The 20,657-nt window shown below is 48.0% G+C and overlaps 1 protein-coding gene across 2 annotated transcripts in view; it reads right to left on the reverse strand.

Moving 5' to 3' along the window:
- BRF1 (BRF1 RNA polymerase III transcription initiation factor subunit) overlaps positions 1–18,504 on the reverse strand; it is a 286,967-nt gene extending 268,463 nt beyond the window's left edge. The window contains exons 1-2 of one of the 2 annotated variants that reach the window (XM_066608177.1): positions 18,205–18,504; positions 7,134–7,214 (exon numbers count right to left, since the gene is read on the reverse strand). In XM_066608177.1, coding sequence (XP_066464274.1) covers positions 7,134–7,214; positions 18,205–18,388 — 265 coding nt within the window. In that variant the 5' untranslated portion in view covers positions 18,389–18,504. The remainder of the gene's footprint in view (positions 1–7,133; positions 7,215–18,204) is intronic. The other variant, XM_066608176.1, reaches the window with a different exon arrangement.
- Between the last annotated feature and the right edge of the window lie 2,153 nt (positions 18,505–20,657).

A 20,657-nucleotide genomic window follows, 5' to 3' on the forward strand; every position in this document is an offset into this window, starting at 1 on the left:
GCACAATAGGCTCTATGCTATAGATAGCCGCGGTAAAATAGAACCTGCTGCGTTCTCTTTTCTGCGAGTGGATTACATAATTCCAACCCACTAATGTGAGCGGAATTGTGTAATCCAATGCGATTGATCTGCGTATTACCGCGGATCAGACGCATGCAGAATCCGTAATTCCTATCCGGTCATGTGACCGGCGACCGTTCAACGAGACCACCCGTCACTGCTCTAGGCTCTCTGTGACCGTTGGTCGCTGGGAGCAAGGAGATTTTAAGTTTCCTGGGCTCCCCGACTCCTGCGCATGTGTCCAGCATTTTGCTGGCAATCGCATGTGCAGAATTCTGGAAGGTTCACGAAGGAGGATCGCGTCGGGGTTCAAATACGCAGGCCTCCGGCAAAAAGTTTCATCTCCTCTCACCGATCGCATCGGTGAAGGGAGATGAAACTTCAAAATTTTTTTTTTTAAACTTTTACGTGATCGCCATTATTGGATAATGGCGAACACGTGACCAGGAACCACTCACCGCGGCCCCCCGTGAAATCTCCATGCTCTTGGCTGCGTTTTGTAGCCAGGAGCAGGGAGAATTTAAATTATCCTGGGAATCCACAATTTTTGCGCATGTGCCCGCCATTTTGGCGACGGGCGCGTGCGCAGAAGCTGGGGTAAGGTCCGCGGATAAATCCGGGGGGCCTTATGTGCGTACTTTCATCCTCCCTCATGGATATGATCCGTGAGGGGAGATGAAACGTAAGCTTTTTGAACTTTTTTTTACTTTTTTTTTTTTTTTACTTTACATGATCACTGTTATCCATTGGATGACAGCGATCATGTCCCCGGTATAATCTCTCTGCTCCTGGCTACACATGAATTTCCCGGGGCTCGAGCCCCTCTGTGCACGCGCCCGATGTCAATCATCGGGCGCGCATGCGCCGAGGGAGAGTTCGGGTCCCGGAACACCGGGGACATCGGCGGACCTGAGGTGAGTATTTTTACCTCCCCTCATTGATCCGATCCATGAGGGGAGCTGAAACTTTACTTTTTTAAAACTTTTTTGCACTTTTCCGCGATCGCCGTTATCCATTGGACACCGCGGTCCCCGCTGATATCTCCTGCCTCCCGGCTACCTACAGGAGCCGGGAGCCAGGAGATTTTAAATCTCCCGCGCCGCCGGACCTTCTGCGCATCGGCTGACGTAATGCCGCCTGGCGCGCATGCGCAGAAAACCGGCTTCGGGGCCCGGAGCGGCAGGAGAGCGGGGAGCAGTGCGGCAGACCTCGGTGAGTATTTTCAGCTGCCCTGATGAATCCGATCCATCAGGGCAGCTGAATCTAACTTTTTTTGTACTTTTATTTACTTTTTTGCGATCGGCGCTATCCGCTGGATAGCGCCGATCGCAATGCCGGGGGGGGGGGGGGGTCCGTACAGCCTGGGATGACAGCTCCATGCTGTCGGCTACCTGCGGGCACCAACAGCATGGAGCTGTCACATCCAGAGCCCGAGGGGCTTTATTCTTTGCAGGACACATGTTTTTACGTCCTCAGAGAATAAAGCCCACTTCGGGAGGACGTAAAAACACTATGGGCTGGTCGTTAAGAGGTTAAGGGCTTATGAGACGAGCGTATGCGTAAATACGTTAGCCAGTACGGAACATGTTTTTGCATGAATGAAGTGTGGATATGGCCAGAAACAGGCTGATACATCTGTCTAAGCAGATCAAACACTTTTTTTGCAATCAAAATGCTAGTTCACAAGCTTGCAAGCCTTCCTGTCCAACAGAATGGAAATTAAATGCCTAATTAGCGCCAGCTGTCTTCTTTTCCCTCTATTGTACGCAGGGCAACTCCTTCCCCCTCCCGGTTTTTTAGCTGCCATAGAAGTCTATGGCAGCTTTCTGCATAACACGGACTAAGATAGAGCAGGTCCAATCTTTTTGTGTACAGGAAATCGCAAATTGGCGAGTGCAATATCGGGCTGCGATTCATGGCCCTATATCGCACTCGCCGTGTTAGCCTAAAACAATATGTTATCCCTCTGTGAAGTTTTCGTGACTCAATAGAAACAGCAGGTGGCTTGGTATTGCAGCAAAGTTCCAATTGAAATAAATGAGTACTCAGTCTGCAATACCAAACTACGCCACTGCAATGGGAACGGAGCTGTCTGCTTCTTGCAGAAATCAGCTCAGTGCACCAGTTGAGCACACAGCTAACCGGTGGGGTTCCAATGTGGCAGACCTCCACTAATCTACCATTGATTACTTATTCTGAGGCTAGACAGTCAATAGTTTTCAACTGGACAAGATCTTTAACCTGTTTTTTCTACTCTTTGGTGACCAAAGTTAAAGCAGAATGAAATGTCAGTGTCCGCACAGTGCAATAAACCCTCATTACCTACAGTGATCTACGGTTGCCTGACTGGCAGGACACCACACAGGGCATGCAGGAGGATCGCTGATGGCCATGTCAAGGAGCCGTTTGTTGCCCTGTAATAGGTTGTCAGTATTACATCTGGCTGTGTAAGAAAGCAATGCTCTTTACTCCTTCCCATCATGTCATGCCCAATTAGCAGCACACAAGAGCAACTATTCATTTATAAAGTACTGGAAGCAGAATTGTGCTGAGCGGGCAGTTCCTGGCAGATGACGAAATGCTGCAGCCTCAGCCCCAACCAGGAGAAGGTAAATATGGCAAGTATACAAGAACACAACTCTCACAATCAGCTACCGGACCACGATGTCAAATGGATTTACTGCACTGGGATGTGAGAGGAGCATGTAGCCCCCTGCTGGTCATATGAAGAACACCACACTACTTACTGATGGAAACACAAATAAATAGTGGCCTCTTGGACCTTGTTCACACACTGGAGCTAGTCAGGTTTTTATTTCTGCACTTTGAAAAACAGCAATCAATTTACCATTGAAGAGAAAAAGGTTTAGCAAATCCTAATCACACGGTGCATTAACCCCTTCTCGCTGCAGGGCGTAAGTTTACATCCTGGCAGCCTGGTACTTCCCGCAACAGGACGTAAACTTACGTCGGGAGCCGGCTGTCAGTCACAGCCGGCGTCCCGCTGCAACAGCGGGGGGGCATCGGAGATGCGCCCCCCGCTGTTAACCCCTTCCCTGCCGCGATCTAAGTAGATCGCGGCAGGGAAAGAGTTCACAGAGGGAGCGGACTCCCTCTGTGTCTCCGGCCAGAACTCGCGATGTCATCGCGAGAGTACGGCCTGTCACCATGGCAACAGGACGCCAGACACTGGCGTCCTGTATTGCCTATGCCTGAGATCGCTGTATAAGCGATCAGGCATGGCAGAGCAGTAGCTCTGCCATGCCTTATGACAGCGATCATCAGGGCAGTGGTTAAAGTCCCTCAGAAGGACACAAACAGTGTAAAAAAAAACTAAGATTAAAAAAATGAATTTAAAAAAAATGTTAAAAAAAGTGTAAAAAAACCATTTTTTTATGCTTTTTCTCAGATTAGCATAAAAAAAGTTTTTAAAAACTCCACATATTTGGTATTTTCGTGTCCGTAACGACACGTACAATAAGTTGCACATGCTTTTGACTGTGCATGGAAAAAAACGCTAAAAAACTGAGGCAAAATCCTAATTTTTAGCATTTTGCCTCACTAAAAACGCAATAAAAGTGGTCAAAAAAGCCGTATGTACCCCAAAATGGTACCAGTAAAAACTACAGTTCGTCTCGCAAAAAATAAGCCCTCATAGAGCGCCGTACATCAAAAAATAAAAAAGTTACAGGACTTTGAATGCAGCAATTTAGAATAGAAAAAAGATTTCCAAAAAAAAAGGGTTTTTATTGCAGAAAAGTGGGAAAACCTAAAAAAATGTAAGAATTTTGGTATCGTAACTGTACCGGTCCGCAGAAAAAAATGGAATGTCTCATTTATGCTGCATGATTAACGCTGTAAAAAAAATCTATGGCAGAATTGATGCGTTTTCTCTCCCTGCTATCATAAAAAAAAAGTGGCACCGATAAAAACTACAGTTCGTCACGCAAAAAACAAGCCCTCATACGGCCGCGTCCACGGAAAAATAAAAATGTTATGGCTTTTGATAAACGGAGAAGAAAATCCGCCAAAAATTGTTGCGTCCTTAAGCCCAAAATAGGCCGTGTCATGAAGGGGTTAAAAGGGGTTGCACAAGAGTTTCAGAAATACACCTTCTAAATCTCCGGATGCTCCTGCGGTCCCGGCTGGTTTATGGTTATTTGCCTGCAGTGATGTCGGTCGTGCATGTAAGTGACCGCTGCGAACGATAAAAGGCAGTAGGTCAGCGCTGGAACAGCGGTAGATTTACCGGGCGATTAATGGGGTTTCATTTTTTGGTTGTAGGCTGGGTTCACGCAGAACGGAATAGCCGCGGAATTTCCGTGCGGAATGTCCGTACAGCAATTCCACCGGCGGATCCTAATCCCAGGATCAGCCAGCAAAGTGGACGAGATTTTGTTAAAATCTCGTCCGCAAACTGCGGCCAGGCCACGCGGAAAACAAAGACGCAGCATGTCAATTCTTCTTTCATTTCCGCAGCTGCCTCTCTCCTCTCTATGGTGAGAGATAGCCAAAAGCAGAAATGCACTGCGGCCCTCATGATTTTTTGGTGCGGTCATTCCACGAGATTTCTGTCCCGTGTGACCCCAGCCTTAATGTTATAAACGCATTATTAGGGTAGATTCAGACGACCATATATCGGCTCGGTTTTCACGCCAAGCTGATATACGGTGTCCTCATCTGCAGGAGGGGGTGGATGGAAGAGTCAGGAGCAAGAACTGAGCTCCCGCCCCCTCTCTGCCTCCTCTCCGCCCCTCTGCACTATCTGCAATGAAAGGAGTCGGGACAGGGGCGGGGCTAAGTTCCGTGAATTAGCCCCGCCCCACCCCACCTCTCCTCATTGCAAATAGTGCAGAGGGGCGGAGAGGGGGTGGGAGCTCAGAGCACTGCTCCTGGCTCTTCCAGACTCCCCCCTGCAGACAGAGACGACGTATATCGGCTGGGCGTGAAAACCGAGCCGATATACGTTTGTCTGAATCCAGCCTTATACTGCTGTTGGGTTTATTTCCTCAACTCCCAATTTCTATAACTAACAGTCACATGTGAATGAGCTCCAAAAGCGTAAATTTAAGGCCAGACTTATTCAGACGAGTGTATGCATAAATATGTTCGACTGTACAAAAGATATTTTGGCATGAGTTAAGTTTGGAGATGGTGGGAAGCAGGCTGATACGTCGGTGCCATCAGATCGATCGTTTTTTTTGGCGAATGAAACGCCCGTTCACATGTGTAACATCCCTCTTGTGGAATAGAGTGGCAAATTAAATGCCTAATTAGGGCAGCTGTGTTCTTCCCCCTGCGTTGTATGCAGGTAACTCCCTCCCCTTCCCTTTTTTTTAGCTGCCATAGAAGTCTATAGCAGCTTTATATGAAACACGGACCAAGATAGAACAAGACCCATCGTTTCACGGACAAAGATTTTGTGCGGAAAAAACACGTTCGCCTGAACAAATTTATTGAAATCGAGGGCATTGCTTTGTCGCGTTATGCTTGTGAGATTTTCATGTGCAGAAATGCCTCCGCAAATACGTTAGTCTGAATCCTGCGCTGCTTGGGAGTAAAGGCTTAAAGTTTTTGAATACCTCATGTGAACAGGAAAATCAAATCAGATTCATAACGTTGTAAAAACAATAACAAAAAATAGAAGACAAAAAATCCGGGAAACTGCAGAGAGATTTCTAACCTGTGTATTCAATATATCAAATGCCGATGTAATTGGACCCCCTAATGACCAATGCTACAGCCTGCACATTGCAACCTACAGAATTCACATGGCCAAGCTTTGCTAAACATCCCAGCTTGCACCTTTGGCAACTATGTAAACTGTCAGGAGAATTTTAGTACTTAACATTATGCACAATATATGTATATATAGAGGATTTAAGAACGCAATCCCTGTATGTAAGTAAGTGTGCCATCTCCATACTAATGTTAGAAATGTGAAACTATCTGTCTGTCACCTTTTCACGGCTAATTTGGTGAAGCGATTTTGATTAAACTTGGCAGGGAGGTGGGCTACATTGTACCCCCAAAATTTATAGGGTTCTCTAGGGAGCGTGGCAAGACAGATTTATTTGGTGATGTGCATGCGCACCTCCGCTCTGCGGCGAGGTGGAGGGGAAGGGGGCACATCATAAGCTAAGCATACACAAACGGGCAGACACCTGAGGGCAGACGTTGTGGCCGCACATATGTGATTATTAAGCTAGCAGGGATACACATGTTGCCCGAGATTAAAACTTGAACCAAAAAGGCACATTAACATGGATTGAGATTTTAAAGAAAATCTGTATTGCCCAAAGCAACCAATCACAGCACAGCGTTTATTTTACCTCAGCAGTATAACAAATAGCAACCAATCACAGCGTAGCTTTTACTTTACCTAAGCTGAGGTTAAAATATGGTGTTCCAGTCCTATTAATGCGTAATCTTGATGCGGCACACGATTACAAATTACACCCCTGGGGCGAATTATTGTAAGGGCCATTATTATGACTGGTATAGCAAATAGGACAAAGTGTTTTAATTCCACGCATTCCGATAATACCTACGGATTTGTCTTTTCAATTCAAAAGGGTGCAATTGCCTCCCAAAAAAGCATTTGCGATGATGATCAATAAGGTTTAAGGGCAAACACTTAAGGTAGCAGGTGTACATTTAGAACAAACATGGGCAACTGTATGGCGTGCTCATATGTATACAGCCCACAAAACCTTTATATCCTAGCAAAAGATGACAAGACCAAAAACGTACAGAACTGTGCAGACAGGGCATATTACAGTTACATTCCTTTCACCATTTCAACTTTTTACGTTTCAATTTACAGCAAAACAGATTAGATTAAAAAAAATATATATATAAATTCCATGCGGAGAAAGTCACAGGTAACAAACTAATCTATATTGCTTTTGGCAATACATGCCTCCCCAAGAGGCTGCTTCAACGTTATAGAACAAATGTCATGTGATCTATATGGAAATACATGGGCTAAAAAAATGTTCCTAAGAAAGTTTTAACACTCTCTCAACAAAACAAAAAAATGCAGAGAGAAACAGAAGAAAAGATCTACGTACCATTCTGTAGTGTTTGGGCTCGAGATTCCTTTCCCAAATTTGTGTGAAAACCACCAACAAGTGTGGAAGATTTACCAAGACCTAGAAATATTGGAGAAAGAGAAAAGGTTAGTGAGACATCAATATATGGACGTCATAACTTCCCTTCCATCAACTATACTAGGGCTTATATGAAATGAAATCACCCTGAACTCAGTCAGTACTGGGAGATTCTCATGAAAGTGAAACACAGTGGGAAAAAGTTGAAATCTGAATATAAACACTGCCATCTAGTGTACAATAAATAAACTGCAACACCTCTCAACAAGCAGGCTGTAAAGCTGCCCATGTACATAGGATCTCCTACAGAAATGTGATTGGTCAGATCACTTGAACATTACGATCTTCTAGATGTCACGATGAGGCAACACTGGGGAACAAGAGATCAGGCCAGGTGGAACTAAACCTGCCCGATGCATGCTTCCTAGGATGGCAGACAATCTATATCAGATTATTGGCAGATTTGTCTAATGTATATAGGTTAACCCCTTGAGTGGCACGCCCGGAAATTATCCGGGACGAGCTCCACTGCCGATAGTGATATAGCCCGGAAGATTTTCGGGCTATGTATCACTATGGGAGCTGCAGAGCACAATGCCACAAGCTGTGACATTGTGCTCTGCCTGCACAGTCCCACAGAGAACAAATCAAGGGCTTTGAAAAACCAGCAGAAGATATTGCCGGTCTGCCGGCAATCTCCTGCTTCTAAGTCTCCTGCTTTGTTTACAGGTTGCCATAGAGACCATCGGCTTGTAAGAAGCAAGCCGATGGTCTCTGTGGCAGGGAGAGCTGGTGCTGGGCTGTCAGAGAACAGCTAGGTACCAGCTGTTACAGCAGAGATCAGAGAATACCTCCGATCTCTGCTGTGTTAACCCTTTACATGCTGCAGTCTATGTGACTGCAGCATGTAAAGGGCTGTCACTGCAGCATGTAAAGGGCTGTCACCATCGGACCCCCGGAATGTGATCAAGGGGTCCTGATGGGTCCCTGTGGAAGTCCCCTAAAGGGACAAAAAAAAAAAAAAAGTAAAAAAAAAAAACAAAAGTAAAAAAATTATAAAAAAAAAATTAAAACACTTGTCTCCCTTTACTTTGTAAAAAATCAAAAATAAAATCACACATGTGCTTGAGACGCAACTGCAAAATTAGTTGTAATTCTATGATTAGACCATTTTAAAAAACCTGCCCTGGTGGGTCTGACAGGGTGGTAGGAAACCCGCCACTCAAGGGGTTAAGAGCCAGAGAGCTTTTTGCAACTCTGAGGGAGATTTATTAAAAGAGTTATTATACGAAAAGAGGTTATGTCCTATCCACAGGATTGGGGATCGCCAACAGTGGGGTCCGACCACTGGGACCCCCACTGATCATGAGCATGGGAATCCCAAAGATCCTACAAAAAAATGGAGCAGCAGCATGCTCAAACATGAATCCAATCATTCAAGCACCTTCAGGACCCTCGTATTTGATGGGGGTCACAGCGGTGAATATGGGATAACTTCCTTCCATGGGAAAACCTCGTTAACCCCTTAGTGACCAAGCTTGTTTGCACCTTAATGATCAGGCCAAATCTTGGAAATCTGACATGTGTCACTTTAACATAAAATAACTCTGTAAAGGTTTTGCGTATCCAAGTGATTCTGATATTGTTTTTTCGCCACATGTTGGGCTTCATTTAGGGGGTAGAAATAGTTCGATAGAATTTGTGTATACATATTAAAAGTGCCAATATTGGGAACATTTTGAAAAAATTATCGTTTTTTCACATTTTCACTGTAATATATCAAATATGTGCAAACATACTGTACAAACTTTTGCTAAGATATATATTTCCATCTATTTACTTTATTCTGAATGCACATTTGAAAAAATTATGTTTTTTAACCATTTAGGAGACGTACAAATGTAACATTACTTTTCAGCATTTTAAGGAACACTTTATATTCTTGCACCAAGCCAAGATTGCAAAGGCTCATAGGTGTCAGAATGATAGATACCCCCACAAATGACCCCATTTTAAAAACTACATCTCTCAATATATTCACTGAGGGGGTCAGGAGTATTTTGACTCCACAGTTTTTTTCCCCCCAGGAATTAATTCAATTAAGGGCTCCTTCCCACGGACAGATTTCCGCCGCGTACTACGTTGGCCGCAGCTATTAGGTTCTATTGAACCTAATAGCACAATGCTTACGGTGCGGAATTCCACCACGGAATTCCGCACCGTAAAACCACCCATCCTCACCCGCGGCATGCTCTATTTGCCGCGGGTGTACGCGCGGATGGCTTCCATTGCAGTCAATGGAAGCCGTCCGTCACGCTATCTTCCGCTGTAGCACAGCGGAAGATAGAGTGAAACCGCTTTCCCGCCCACCACCAGCCGCGTCACGCGGAACGGAGGACACCGGATCCGGAAGTATTGGGGGTCTCTGGGGGGCGCCGTGACGGGCTCCGCTGAGGAATTCTGCGGCGGAGCCTGTCACGGCCGTGGGAAGCCGGCCTTAGAGGAGAAAAAGTAAAATTTCATATTTTTGCAAATATGTCATTTTAAAGACATTTTTTTCCCTATAGTTTATATGAAAATGAGGATTTACACCTCAAAATGGATCCCCCTGTTTGTCCCGTGTTCAGAAACATACCCATTGTGGCCCTAATCTTATATCTGGATGCACAACGGGGCCCAAAATGAAAGGAGTAGTCAGTGTTTTTCAGAACAAAAATTTAGCTTGAAGTCCTTTTAGGCCCCATTGCCCACTTGTAGAGTTCTTGAGCGCCCAAAACCATAGAAAACCTCCACAAATGACCCCATTTTGAAAACTAGACCCCTTAACGAATTTATCTAGGGGTGTACTGTGTATTTTGACCCCACAGTTTTGGAATGAATTCAGGCAAAGCAAAAGGAAAAAATTGTGATTTTCATTTTTTTGGCAATTCTGTCATTTTAAAAACAGCTTTTTTGTACAGTGCACATAGGAATGAAGACGTTCACCTCAAAATGGAGCCCCCCGTTTGTCCCGTGTTTAGTAACATTCCCGTTGCGGCCCTAATCTCCGTAAAAAGTGCCGCACTGTGAGTCTCCGTAAGCTTGCCGAGGTGTGGCGGTCTCACACAGAAGACTCTCAACAAGCTGTTCCAGGAACTGCATGAAGGCGAGCGTTCCCGGGGCTTCTTGTAAATTGCGTGTTACAGGTAGCGATCTGAATAAGGCCGGGCTTACGCAGCCATAGGTGGAATCTGCTTGCGGAGGCCAGCTGTGAGCCCGGCTGTGACCCTGCGTACGGCCACGTAATGTACTGTGCATAACTGCCTTATTACACGGGCGGTCATGCGCAGTACTTTTTTTTTTTGTTTGTATTTCCCGCACCGTCGCTTAGCGATGACGCGGGTAACAGCAGCCCGTTTACAACGTCGTTGCGTATGGGCTGCAGGTATATCCATGACCATGGAGCACAATGGGCTCTATGTTGCAGATAACCGCGGTAAAATAGAACCTGCTGCGTTCTCTTTTCTGCGAGTGGATTACGCAATTCCGACCCGCTAATGTGAGCGGAATTGTGTAATCCAATGCGATTGATCTGCGTAATACCGCGGATCAGATGCATGCGGAATCCGTAATTCCTATCCGGTCATGTGAGACCGACCTGTTAGAGCGCTACCTTTTTATCATGTGACCGGGGACCACTCAACGAGGCCACCCGTCACCGCTCCAGGCTCTCGGCGACCGTTGGTCGCTGGGAGCAAGGAGATTTTAAGTTTCCTGTGCTCCCCGACTCCTGCGCATGTGTCTGGTGTTTTGCCGGCGGTCGCATGTGCAGAATCCGGGAAGGTTCATGGAGGAGGATCGCGTCGGGGTTCAAATACAGAGGTCTCCGGTAAAAAGTTTCATCTCCTCTCACCGATCGCATCGGTGAGGGGATACAAAACTTCAATTTTTTGTACACCAAAACATCGCGGAGGACCCGAGGTGAGTATTTTTACCTCCCCTCATGAATCCGATCCATGAGGGGAGGTGAAACTTGTGCTTTTTCTTTTTTACTTTTTAAACTTTTTTGTGATCGCCACCATCCTTATCATCAGGAATAACAAAGGGATTGTCCAAAACAGACAAACCCTTTAGCCTATCTAGTCGTAAGGCCCATTTAGACACCATGATTAACGCTGAAAATTCGCTATAAAGCCATTTCTTGAGCAATAATCGTTATGCCTAAACGAGCGCCCATCGTGCACTATTTGTTCATCGCTAACTTTTAGCAAGCTAAAAGTCAACGACCAGCCTCGTCAGCGCCACGCACTGAGTTCTCAGCGGAACACCGCCAATAGTATTCTTTCAGCTGGTATCCCGCTCGGAGCTCTCAGTGATAGCGCTGAGAACAAAGCAGCTGTATGCAGATGACAGCACTCCCATTGTCTTCTGTATTAAGCGTCCGCCTTCATTTACATGCTAATAAACTCTTAAGTAGCTAATTAGCTACTTAAGAGCTTATGCAAAGTGATCGCTCAAAACTGTCACTCAAACTGCCATTTGCGCGATCATCTTTCCGTGTAAATGGGCCCTTATCCATGATTCTGCAGGCATAATGCCTTGATGGGTCAGTATCTGCCCAAGCTTGCTTCAACGATTTACATTCTGGAAGGGGTCATTTTCAAATCAGGCTAGTATATAGTAATGTAGCGAATAGCAATCACCCCAAGGCATTACAGAAGCTCAGCTGTCAGCCATGTCTTTGTTCACAGTTTCCAATATAAGGCCGGCTGCACACAGCCAAGATTTGCATTGCGGAATCTGGAGCAGGCGTCCGCCTCCAGATTCCACAGCAAATACCTTCCACAGCATGCTATGGAAAAAGCAGCATTTTCTTACACTAGCGGAAATCAATTGCGATTTCAGCTCACAGAGGAGAAATCAAGTTTCTGGCTCAGGGGTGTTCTCAGCACTGATCAACAAGTCCCTCTCATAAATGCACAGAAACTAACCCCCCACCCCCATCATCTCCCATTTCAGAGGCTGTGTAGCATAACCACTCCCACTCAATATTACACAGCTGTCTCTCCATCCACTCTTCTTCTCTGCTGATAATTTTCTCTACTCTGTCGTCCTGATCTTTTCCAACATTCCCGGCATGGTCATACAGCCCTCTGTAATAGCTAGGTCGAAAATCAGTGAATGCATGTTCACAACACGGGAGCGGGCCAGGGGAGGAGCTAATAAACAACCATTCAGTTTACTCTCAGTGAAACAATTTGCTAGGATTTCAGGTCTGCGGTGCCTTGAAAATTAATACAAGCATGGAAATCAAAACAGAGTTTCTTAAGAAAAACCAATTACAAAGATTTAAATTTCAAAAATACTGATTAAAGAGAGGAAAACAAAACGTAAAGGTGTACATTGCCTTTAACGTGTACATGGGCAAAATAGATCTGTGATGTGATATAACCAATGCCCCTTTAATTCACGAGACACACAACTTATGAACCATTACTTGTCAGAGTCCCTCTGATGGAAGGTGCCTTACGCCACAGATAAGTAGGGTCTCAGCGCCCGAATCCCCCTGACCATGTCTAATCTACATCTGACCCACGATGTTTCCAAAAAAAGAAGCCCCATTGCCGACTATGGAAACACAGGGCAGTTCTTACTCTTGTATACATGGCTGCACTTGTGAAGACTTCTATATAAGCAGCGCCCGCTAGTCTATTAAGCATCCTGGTTCAATAGTGTCCGTGTTGTAATGGCAGAATGCCTGGCAGCCGGGGTGCGCGATTGATTTCCCGTCCAGCTGTCCCGGGTCTGATCAAGGTGCAGATTGAAGAGGTCTTCCAACTTCAATGACGGGAAAAGCTCAGAAGTGGATATTTGCTTTGCATAATAATGTCACTAGCAGGAGAGCGAACGCCTCGCCAGCCGCCTGCACCGCCAGAAACATGCATTTTCTGACATTTATTGATTTTCCGCTTATGTCAAGTTGCTAAGAGCAAATCCAATTAGAAAATGTAAAACCAATTCCACTCCTATTGGTCACAGGCCGGGGGAAGCGACAAGCGGGGGAACAACATGTAATATTCGGTTAGAGACAATGCTTTCTGTCCAGGTCACGCTCCGTATGGATTGTAGTAGTAAACAATCATAAAACTAAATGGCCCCTTCATTAGGTTATTATATTATATATTGGATATTATACGCAACATGGTTCTTGTTCAACTGATCGGGATCTGCTCTCATTGCTTTCAATGGGGCCGGCGCTGCTACCGCCCCACTGTAAGCAATGGGATGAGGGCAACCCCCACAGGGATGCATGAAAACACCTCGCATCCAGTGAGAGTGAATCACAGCCAGGTATCGCTCTCACCAGTGTGCAGGAGCCCTAAAAACTTCACGACTGAGGGCATACGCATACACCCGTGACCACTTGGAAGGGGGGGGGGGGGGGGGGGGGGGCCTGGGACTTGCTCTAAAACCTACAACAGCTTAGCTGGAGCTAGCGTGGTCTACCACAGATTTATGCCTATTAAGACCTCCCTGTGACAGGGCTTAACAGGCTGACGTAAAAAGGACAATATACTGCAATCTAGAAGTATTCCGGTATATTGTACTAACGGACTAGCACATCGTCGAGTTCCCTAGTGAGACAGGAAAAAGATAGAAAAACGTACAAAAATATATATATATGGTCTAATAAAAATGTTTGATATAATAAAATAATAAAAGTTCATTTAAAAAAACTTTTCTGTCTGTCACAAAAAAGACCTAGACAATAACTTGGTATTGCCACAATCCTAAAAATCCAAACTACTCAAATATTGCATAATTTATCTCTTATCGTTCCTCTAATACACTACTGTACTGAAGTATAGTAGTGCATTAGAAAGCCTATGACCCGCATAGGTCACCATAGCTGGCAAACCTGGAGGTTATAGCCAAGCCTCTGGAGACTATATTGAAGCCTCCGGATGCCATAGAAACCCATTGGGGGTCCGATGCATAAGAGAGGGAGCCCCCTTCCTCTGAAAGCTTTTTACATGCTGCGGTCGCACCGACAGCGACATGTAAAGGGTTAAACAATGGGGATCAAAAGTTTCTTTTGTCCCTGCTGTTACAGCAAGTTTCTTCCGTCCCTGCTGTCATCCGATAGCTGAGTCAAAAGAGGTATGGGCGGTCGTTGAGGAGTTAAAGCGACCCTCTGGTCCAGAAATAAAGATGGCCACACCAGCTTCTCTGACTGTAGTATGCACGATTAATCTAAGGCCGGTTTCACATTTGCCTTTGAAACTCCGGCCCGAATGGAGCAGGAAATCCCTGCTGAAGATCTGAAGCTGCCCTCAGACATTATACAGGCGCTGTGATTGATCAGGGTTGCTCATGTGAGCAGCAGCAGCCAATCACATCCGCATGCGGGGCCTTAGACTACCGATGCATACTAGTGCACGGGGTGCAACAGGAAGTCAGAGAAGCGGTGCGGCCCTTTTTGTATCTCCAGGATCGGAGGGTAGCTGGGACATGCTGCCCATTACTTTTTGCACTTTCTGCCAATGTAGCTGTGCTGTTGGCAGGGAGCTGTAGTTATATCAGTAACTCTTTGCTGCGTATGATTGGCACCCCTTTTTTCGAATTTGTTTTATTCAAAAGCGGTGTGGGGCAAATAAGTAAATAAAGGTAAAATACGGAGGCGAACCCATTGTTTTGAGGTGCGATTACACATTTCACTTCTATAGGCTATGATGTGCATAATACGCACCCAAATAGGACATGCTGCCCTCTGTTCCCCTCCACCAAATATCAATGGGTTCTATTCACTGCGCATTACATGCTGGAAAAACACGCAGCGTATTTACGCCCATGTGAATGAGCTTTACAGCTTTGGCCCCCTGGGGGAGGAGGACTAAAAGGTCTCCGCGATGAGCCTACATTAAATGAGCGCTCAGCCAATCAACACAGCCCTTTCAGGAGGCGGGGATTTTTAAATCCCCGCCTGCTGAACGTGCTGGGCAGCAGTGTTGGGGAGCCAGCTGGAGGATGCGTCTGAGCGCAGGAGGTGAGTAATTTTTTTTTTTTTTTTACCACTCATTGATGCTTTTCAGGGAAGGGTTTATATTTCAAGCCCTTTCCCAAAAATCATACTGCAGGGTTTGCTACAAACCAGCGCCGATCCCATTGAAAGCAATGGGATAGCATGCTGCACCTCTGCCAGATTCCTTCATCCCCGCCGTCCCCGCAGAGATGAAGGAAACTACTGCCACAGCTGTCACAGCTGTGGCAGAAGTCCACGGTATTCTCCATATCTTTTCAATGGGGACCCATTGAAAAGACTGGCGATATCCCGGTCTTATTTCAGCGTCTTTCTTGCGCTGCGAGAGTTTTCCCATGCTCTCGCAGCGCAAGAAAGAAAATATCGCCAGTGGGTGTCAGCCTTTAGTCAGACATTGTTACATTGTAGGCTTTTGCTGGATAGAGTGCCTTTCAGCTGGTTCTCCATGCAGTGACTGTCCGCCACGATCTGCTGACCGCACGCCTGCGTTGGTCCTTTAGGGCTCATTCACATAGGACGCCTGTTGCGTCCGAGAAACAGGAGTAACATACGGACACCGCCTATCTGGAGCGTGTGGACCACATCCTGCATCCTGAAAACAGGCAACCAAATCTACAACGCTGCGCTACAAATATGGCGGCCCCCGCAATGCCCCTGGGATATTAACAGAAGCCGCGAACCACTGATGTGTACAGGAGCACAGCGTACAAGTCCTGTATACCATCACCACCAGTGTGGAGGTGCGGGATCGGCACATATATATACCAAATCCTACAAGACAGGACAGACTAATCACACTGATCTACAGCATGAATGTGTGGCCACCGGAGCGCCCCCTACCTGTGAGGGAATGACAACAGAAAGCTAGAGCCCATATCAACCCATCTGAAAGATGGCAGCCACACTGTGACTGGTTGCTATGGGCAACGGCTGCTCCTCAGTTCTTCCCATTAATCATTGTCCTCCTTCCAGCCTGCAGCTTCACTGATGTAACAGAACCCACCTAGGACGGAGATACAGGACAGGAGGAGGATGAGGGGGGGACCCGGGGAGAGGCAGCGCATGTAACAGGGCAATACCCGGGAGGGCTGACAGCACAGAGAGCACTGTGCCCCACTGCACAAAGGCCATTGTACCACCCGCTTCTGTCCACAGACCCGCTGTGCCCCGCTTCTACCCACTGTGCCCCACTTCTACCCACTGTGCCCCACTTCTACCCACTGTGCCCCACTTCTACCCACTGTGCCCTGGCCATTGTGCCACCCACTCCACACAGACCCGCTGTGCCCTGCAACTGCTCGAAGACCTGCTGGGCCCTGGTTTTATCAACTGTCCACAGACCCACTTCTACCCACTTACCAGGTTTTACCCACAGCACAGACCCGCTATGTCCTGCTGTCCACAGACCCACTGTACCCCACTTCTACCCACAGACCCGCCGTGCCCCGCTTCTACCCACTGCCCACAGACCCGCCGTGCCCCGCTTCTACCCACTGCCCACAGACCCGCCGTGCCCCGCTTCTACCCACTGCCCACAGACCCGCCGTGCCCCGCTTCTACCCACTGCCCACAGACCCGCCGTGCCCCGCTTCTACCCACTGCCCACAGACCCGCCGTGCCCCGCTTCTACCCACTGCCCACAGACCCGCCGTGCCCCGCTTCTACCCACTGCCCACAGACCCGCCGTGCCCCGCTTCTACCCACTGCCCACAGACCCGCCGTGCCCCGCTTCTACCCACTGCCCACAGACCCGCCGTGCTCCGGTTCTACCCACTGCCCACAGACCCGCCGTGCTCCGGTTCTACCCACTGCCCACAGACCCGCCGTGCTCCGGTTCTACCCACTGCCCACAGACCCGCCGTGCTCCGGTTCTACCCACTGCCCACAGACCCGCCGTGCTCCGGTTCTACCCACTGCCCACAGACCCGCCGTGCTCCGGTTCTACCCACTGCCCACAGACCCGCCGTGCTCCGGTTCTACCCACTGCCCACAGACCCGCCGTGCCCCGGTTCTACCCACTGCCCACAGACCCGCCATGCTCCGGTTCTACCCACTGCCCACAGACCGGTTCTACCCACTACAGACAGACCCGCCGTGCCCCATTTCTACCCACTGCAGACAGACCCGCCGTGCCCCAGTTCTACCAACTGCAGACAGACCCGCCGTGCCCCGCTGCTGCCCCACTGCACACAGGCCATTGTACTACGCACTCCACACAGACCACTGTGCCCTGCTTCTGTCCACAAACCCACTGCGCCCTACTTTTACTCACTATGCCCTGGCCATTGTGCCACCCACTCCACACAGACCCGCTGTGCCCCGCTTCTGTGCACAGACCCACTGTACCCTGCTTCTATCCACTACCCACAGACCCACTGTACCCTGCTTCTACCCACTGCCACCCCACTGCACACAGGCTATTATACCACCCACTCCACACAGACCCACTGTGCCCTGCTTCTGTCCACAGACCCGCTATGCCCTGCTTCTACCCACTGCCCACAGACCTGCTGTGTCCCACTCCTACTCACTGTACCCTGCTGCTGCCCCATTGCACACAGGCCATTTTACCATCCACTCCACACAGACCACTGTGCCCCACTTCTACTCACTGTGCCCTGACCATTGTGCCACCCACTCCACACAGACCCGCTGGGCCCCGCTTCTACCCACTGTGCCCCACTTCTGCCCTCTGGCCACAGACCCGCTATGCCCGACTTCTGCCCCCTGGCCACAGACCCGCCGTGCCCCACTTCTGCCCCCTGCCCACAGACCCACCGTGCCCCGCTTCTACCCACAGACCCGCTGTCCCCGGCTCCTGCCCACAGACCCGCTGTCCCCGGCTCCTGCCCACAGACCAATGCAGCAGGACATGTAGTGGCCAGAACTGTTCTGCCCCACTGCTGCACTCTTCTGCCAGCCCTGGGCACTGTGCCCCCTGCTGCACACAGATGACTTGGCCCCCCACTAGCCGGCAGTGCCGCCCCCACGGGCAGCACTTCTGTCACTCACCCTCTGACGATACGAACTGCCCCACCGCCGAGGAACCGCCGGCTCCGGTCTCCACGAACTGCACCTCAGACACGATAATATTGTCCTCCAGCACCGAGCCGCAGCCCGTACACACCGCATCTCCGCGGGCCGCGTCAACATCGATGTCCGTGCAGCCACAGTTCTTGCACACCCGGCTGCTCATGGTGGCGGCCGCCTCTTACATGTGCTGCGAGAAGTCACCGGCAGGGAAGGCACCAGCCGCCGGCCACAGTCACGGCCTACACACGGCGGCGCTGCAGGCCACTTCCCGCGCCAGATCACGCGGGAGTTCACAACAGCAAGTAGTTTAAGTGGTGTCATTCTGAAAATCCACCGCTAGGTGTCGCGGCAATACAAAGAACCAGCATACAAGCTGAACATTCTCACTTCCTGTCGCTTCTCTTGCAGTAGGCCGCCATGTTATTGGTGGGAAGTAGTATTCTTCATTAATGCAAAAGTATTTTTAAGCATTTCTGAACTTTTGTATGAAATAGCAAAACATAAAATGTATATAATATATTTATTGTCAATGTATACATACAATTGTAATACACTGTATTCACAGTTAATGGGGTTTTTGTGCCTACTGGAGATAACACAAGCAAACATATTGCCAAGAAACAGTGACCACAAAAAGGTGTCATCAATTTAGCCTTTTTTTGGCATGCATGACAAATAGTTGGGAAAATGGTGATTGCAGAATGGCCGAGGAACGGACAGTGGAAGCCGGCCATGCATAGCCCGCACAAAATCGTAGCACGCTGTGATTTCTCCGCCGCGAGCAGAAAATCGCAATGGATTTCCACTCGTAGGCAGGAAATCATGTTTTCTCATAGTATGCTATGGGCTGGATTTGCTGCAGAATCCGAAGGTGGAATCCCGCATTGTATTTCACAGTGCAAATCTGCCCGTGTGCAGGAGGCCTAAAGGTGTATGTATTGTATCTGTGTTTATTATGTGGTTCTATATCATGTGGCTTCCTGCAAACCTAATCTGGATCAAATGACCTCCTCCGCTGCCACGAGGGAGGGAATTTCTCTCCCCCCCCCCTTCCCTGAATAGGGTAAATTGGCTTCTACCTTATTGGGTATTTTTGCCTTCCTCTGGATCAACATGGGGGGTGGAAACAGGCTGAACTAGATGGACATTTCTCTTTATTCTGCCTAGCATACTATGTTACTATAAAGGTCCATTTACACTGAAAGATGATCACTCAAACTAGTTGGAGTGACACTTTTGAGCAATCAGCTTTGCATAACTCTAAGTAGCTAATTAGCTACTTAAGAGTTAATGCAGGCGGAGTGGGATACTACTGTGATGGCTTCAAGAACAAAACAGCTTTTTTGTATATGCAAACAGCTGCAGTTTTCTCGGAGCTTTCAGCTGGTGTCCCACTGAGAACTGCCAGCGGGATACCAGCTGAAAGAATACTATCAGTGCCGCCCACTGAGAAAATCAGTGTTCGGCGCTGATAACAGTCATCCGTGATTTCTAGCTGAGTGGCAGGACCTGAAAACCCGAGCAGGGGGAGGCAGCCCTGCAGCCAATTACAAACTGAGGGCATTCCCAAGCTATCAAGCAGCCTGTATCTTGTCACCACCCACACATCCGGTGGTGACAAAATACAATAATATCCAGCAATCATTGGTATGTACAGTTTCTCAGGGTTAACAACCCACAGGGTCACCATCACCATCCCCCACCAAGGGCGTCTAGATAGCGTCTTCCTCTGTCAGACCTGTGACAGCCCAGATTGGTCCACATGTACCTCAGGCTCCAAGCATCTAATGGCTGCTGCACAACCTTTAACTCTGGCTGGCAGCCAACTTCGCCCAGAGTGTGACAGAAACTAATCCTTTTATCTTACTTCCTGCCACACCCACAGGTGTTTTCCCTCACTTCAGGTCCCAGAATGTTGTCTACAGACCCCTACAGGCTATTCTGTGTACAACACCTTATTGGGGTGCATTAAAAGCAGTGTAGGGCAAGGGACGAGAACATTATTCTTCCACTATATAAGGCACTTGTCAGGCCTCACATGGAATACTGTGTACAGTTCTGGACACCGGTGCTCAGGAAAGATGTTGCAGTGCTCGAGGGGGTCCAAAGAAGGGTAACTAAATTAATAAACAGAATGGGAGAACTGGAATACCCAGAGAGGCTATCAAAATTCGGATTTAATCTGGAAAAAATATGGCAAAGGGGCGATCAAATAACTATTGTGAGACACTGAAGGTGTTAATAATGGACGGTCGGTATGTTTCACCTCGGTTCAGATGTTACGCCCTGTGGGTATGAAGGGAGTTCTTGTCTCACTACGTGAGACATGGGAAAAAATAGGAAATGAAACGTGATCTCCAGAAAAGGCAGTTGCTGGAGATGTTTTCTAAAATGTGTCTGGGCCTGTTTTTTTTGGGAATGGATGGCAGGCT

The sequence above is a fragment of the Eleutherodactylus coqui genome, chromosome 6, assembly GCF_035609145.1.
Source record: "Eleutherodactylus coqui strain aEleCoq1 chromosome 6, aEleCoq1.hap1, whole genome shotgun sequence".
NCBI lineage: Eukaryota > Metazoa > Chordata > Amphibia > Anura > Eleutherodactylidae > Eleutherodactylus > Eleutherodactylus coqui.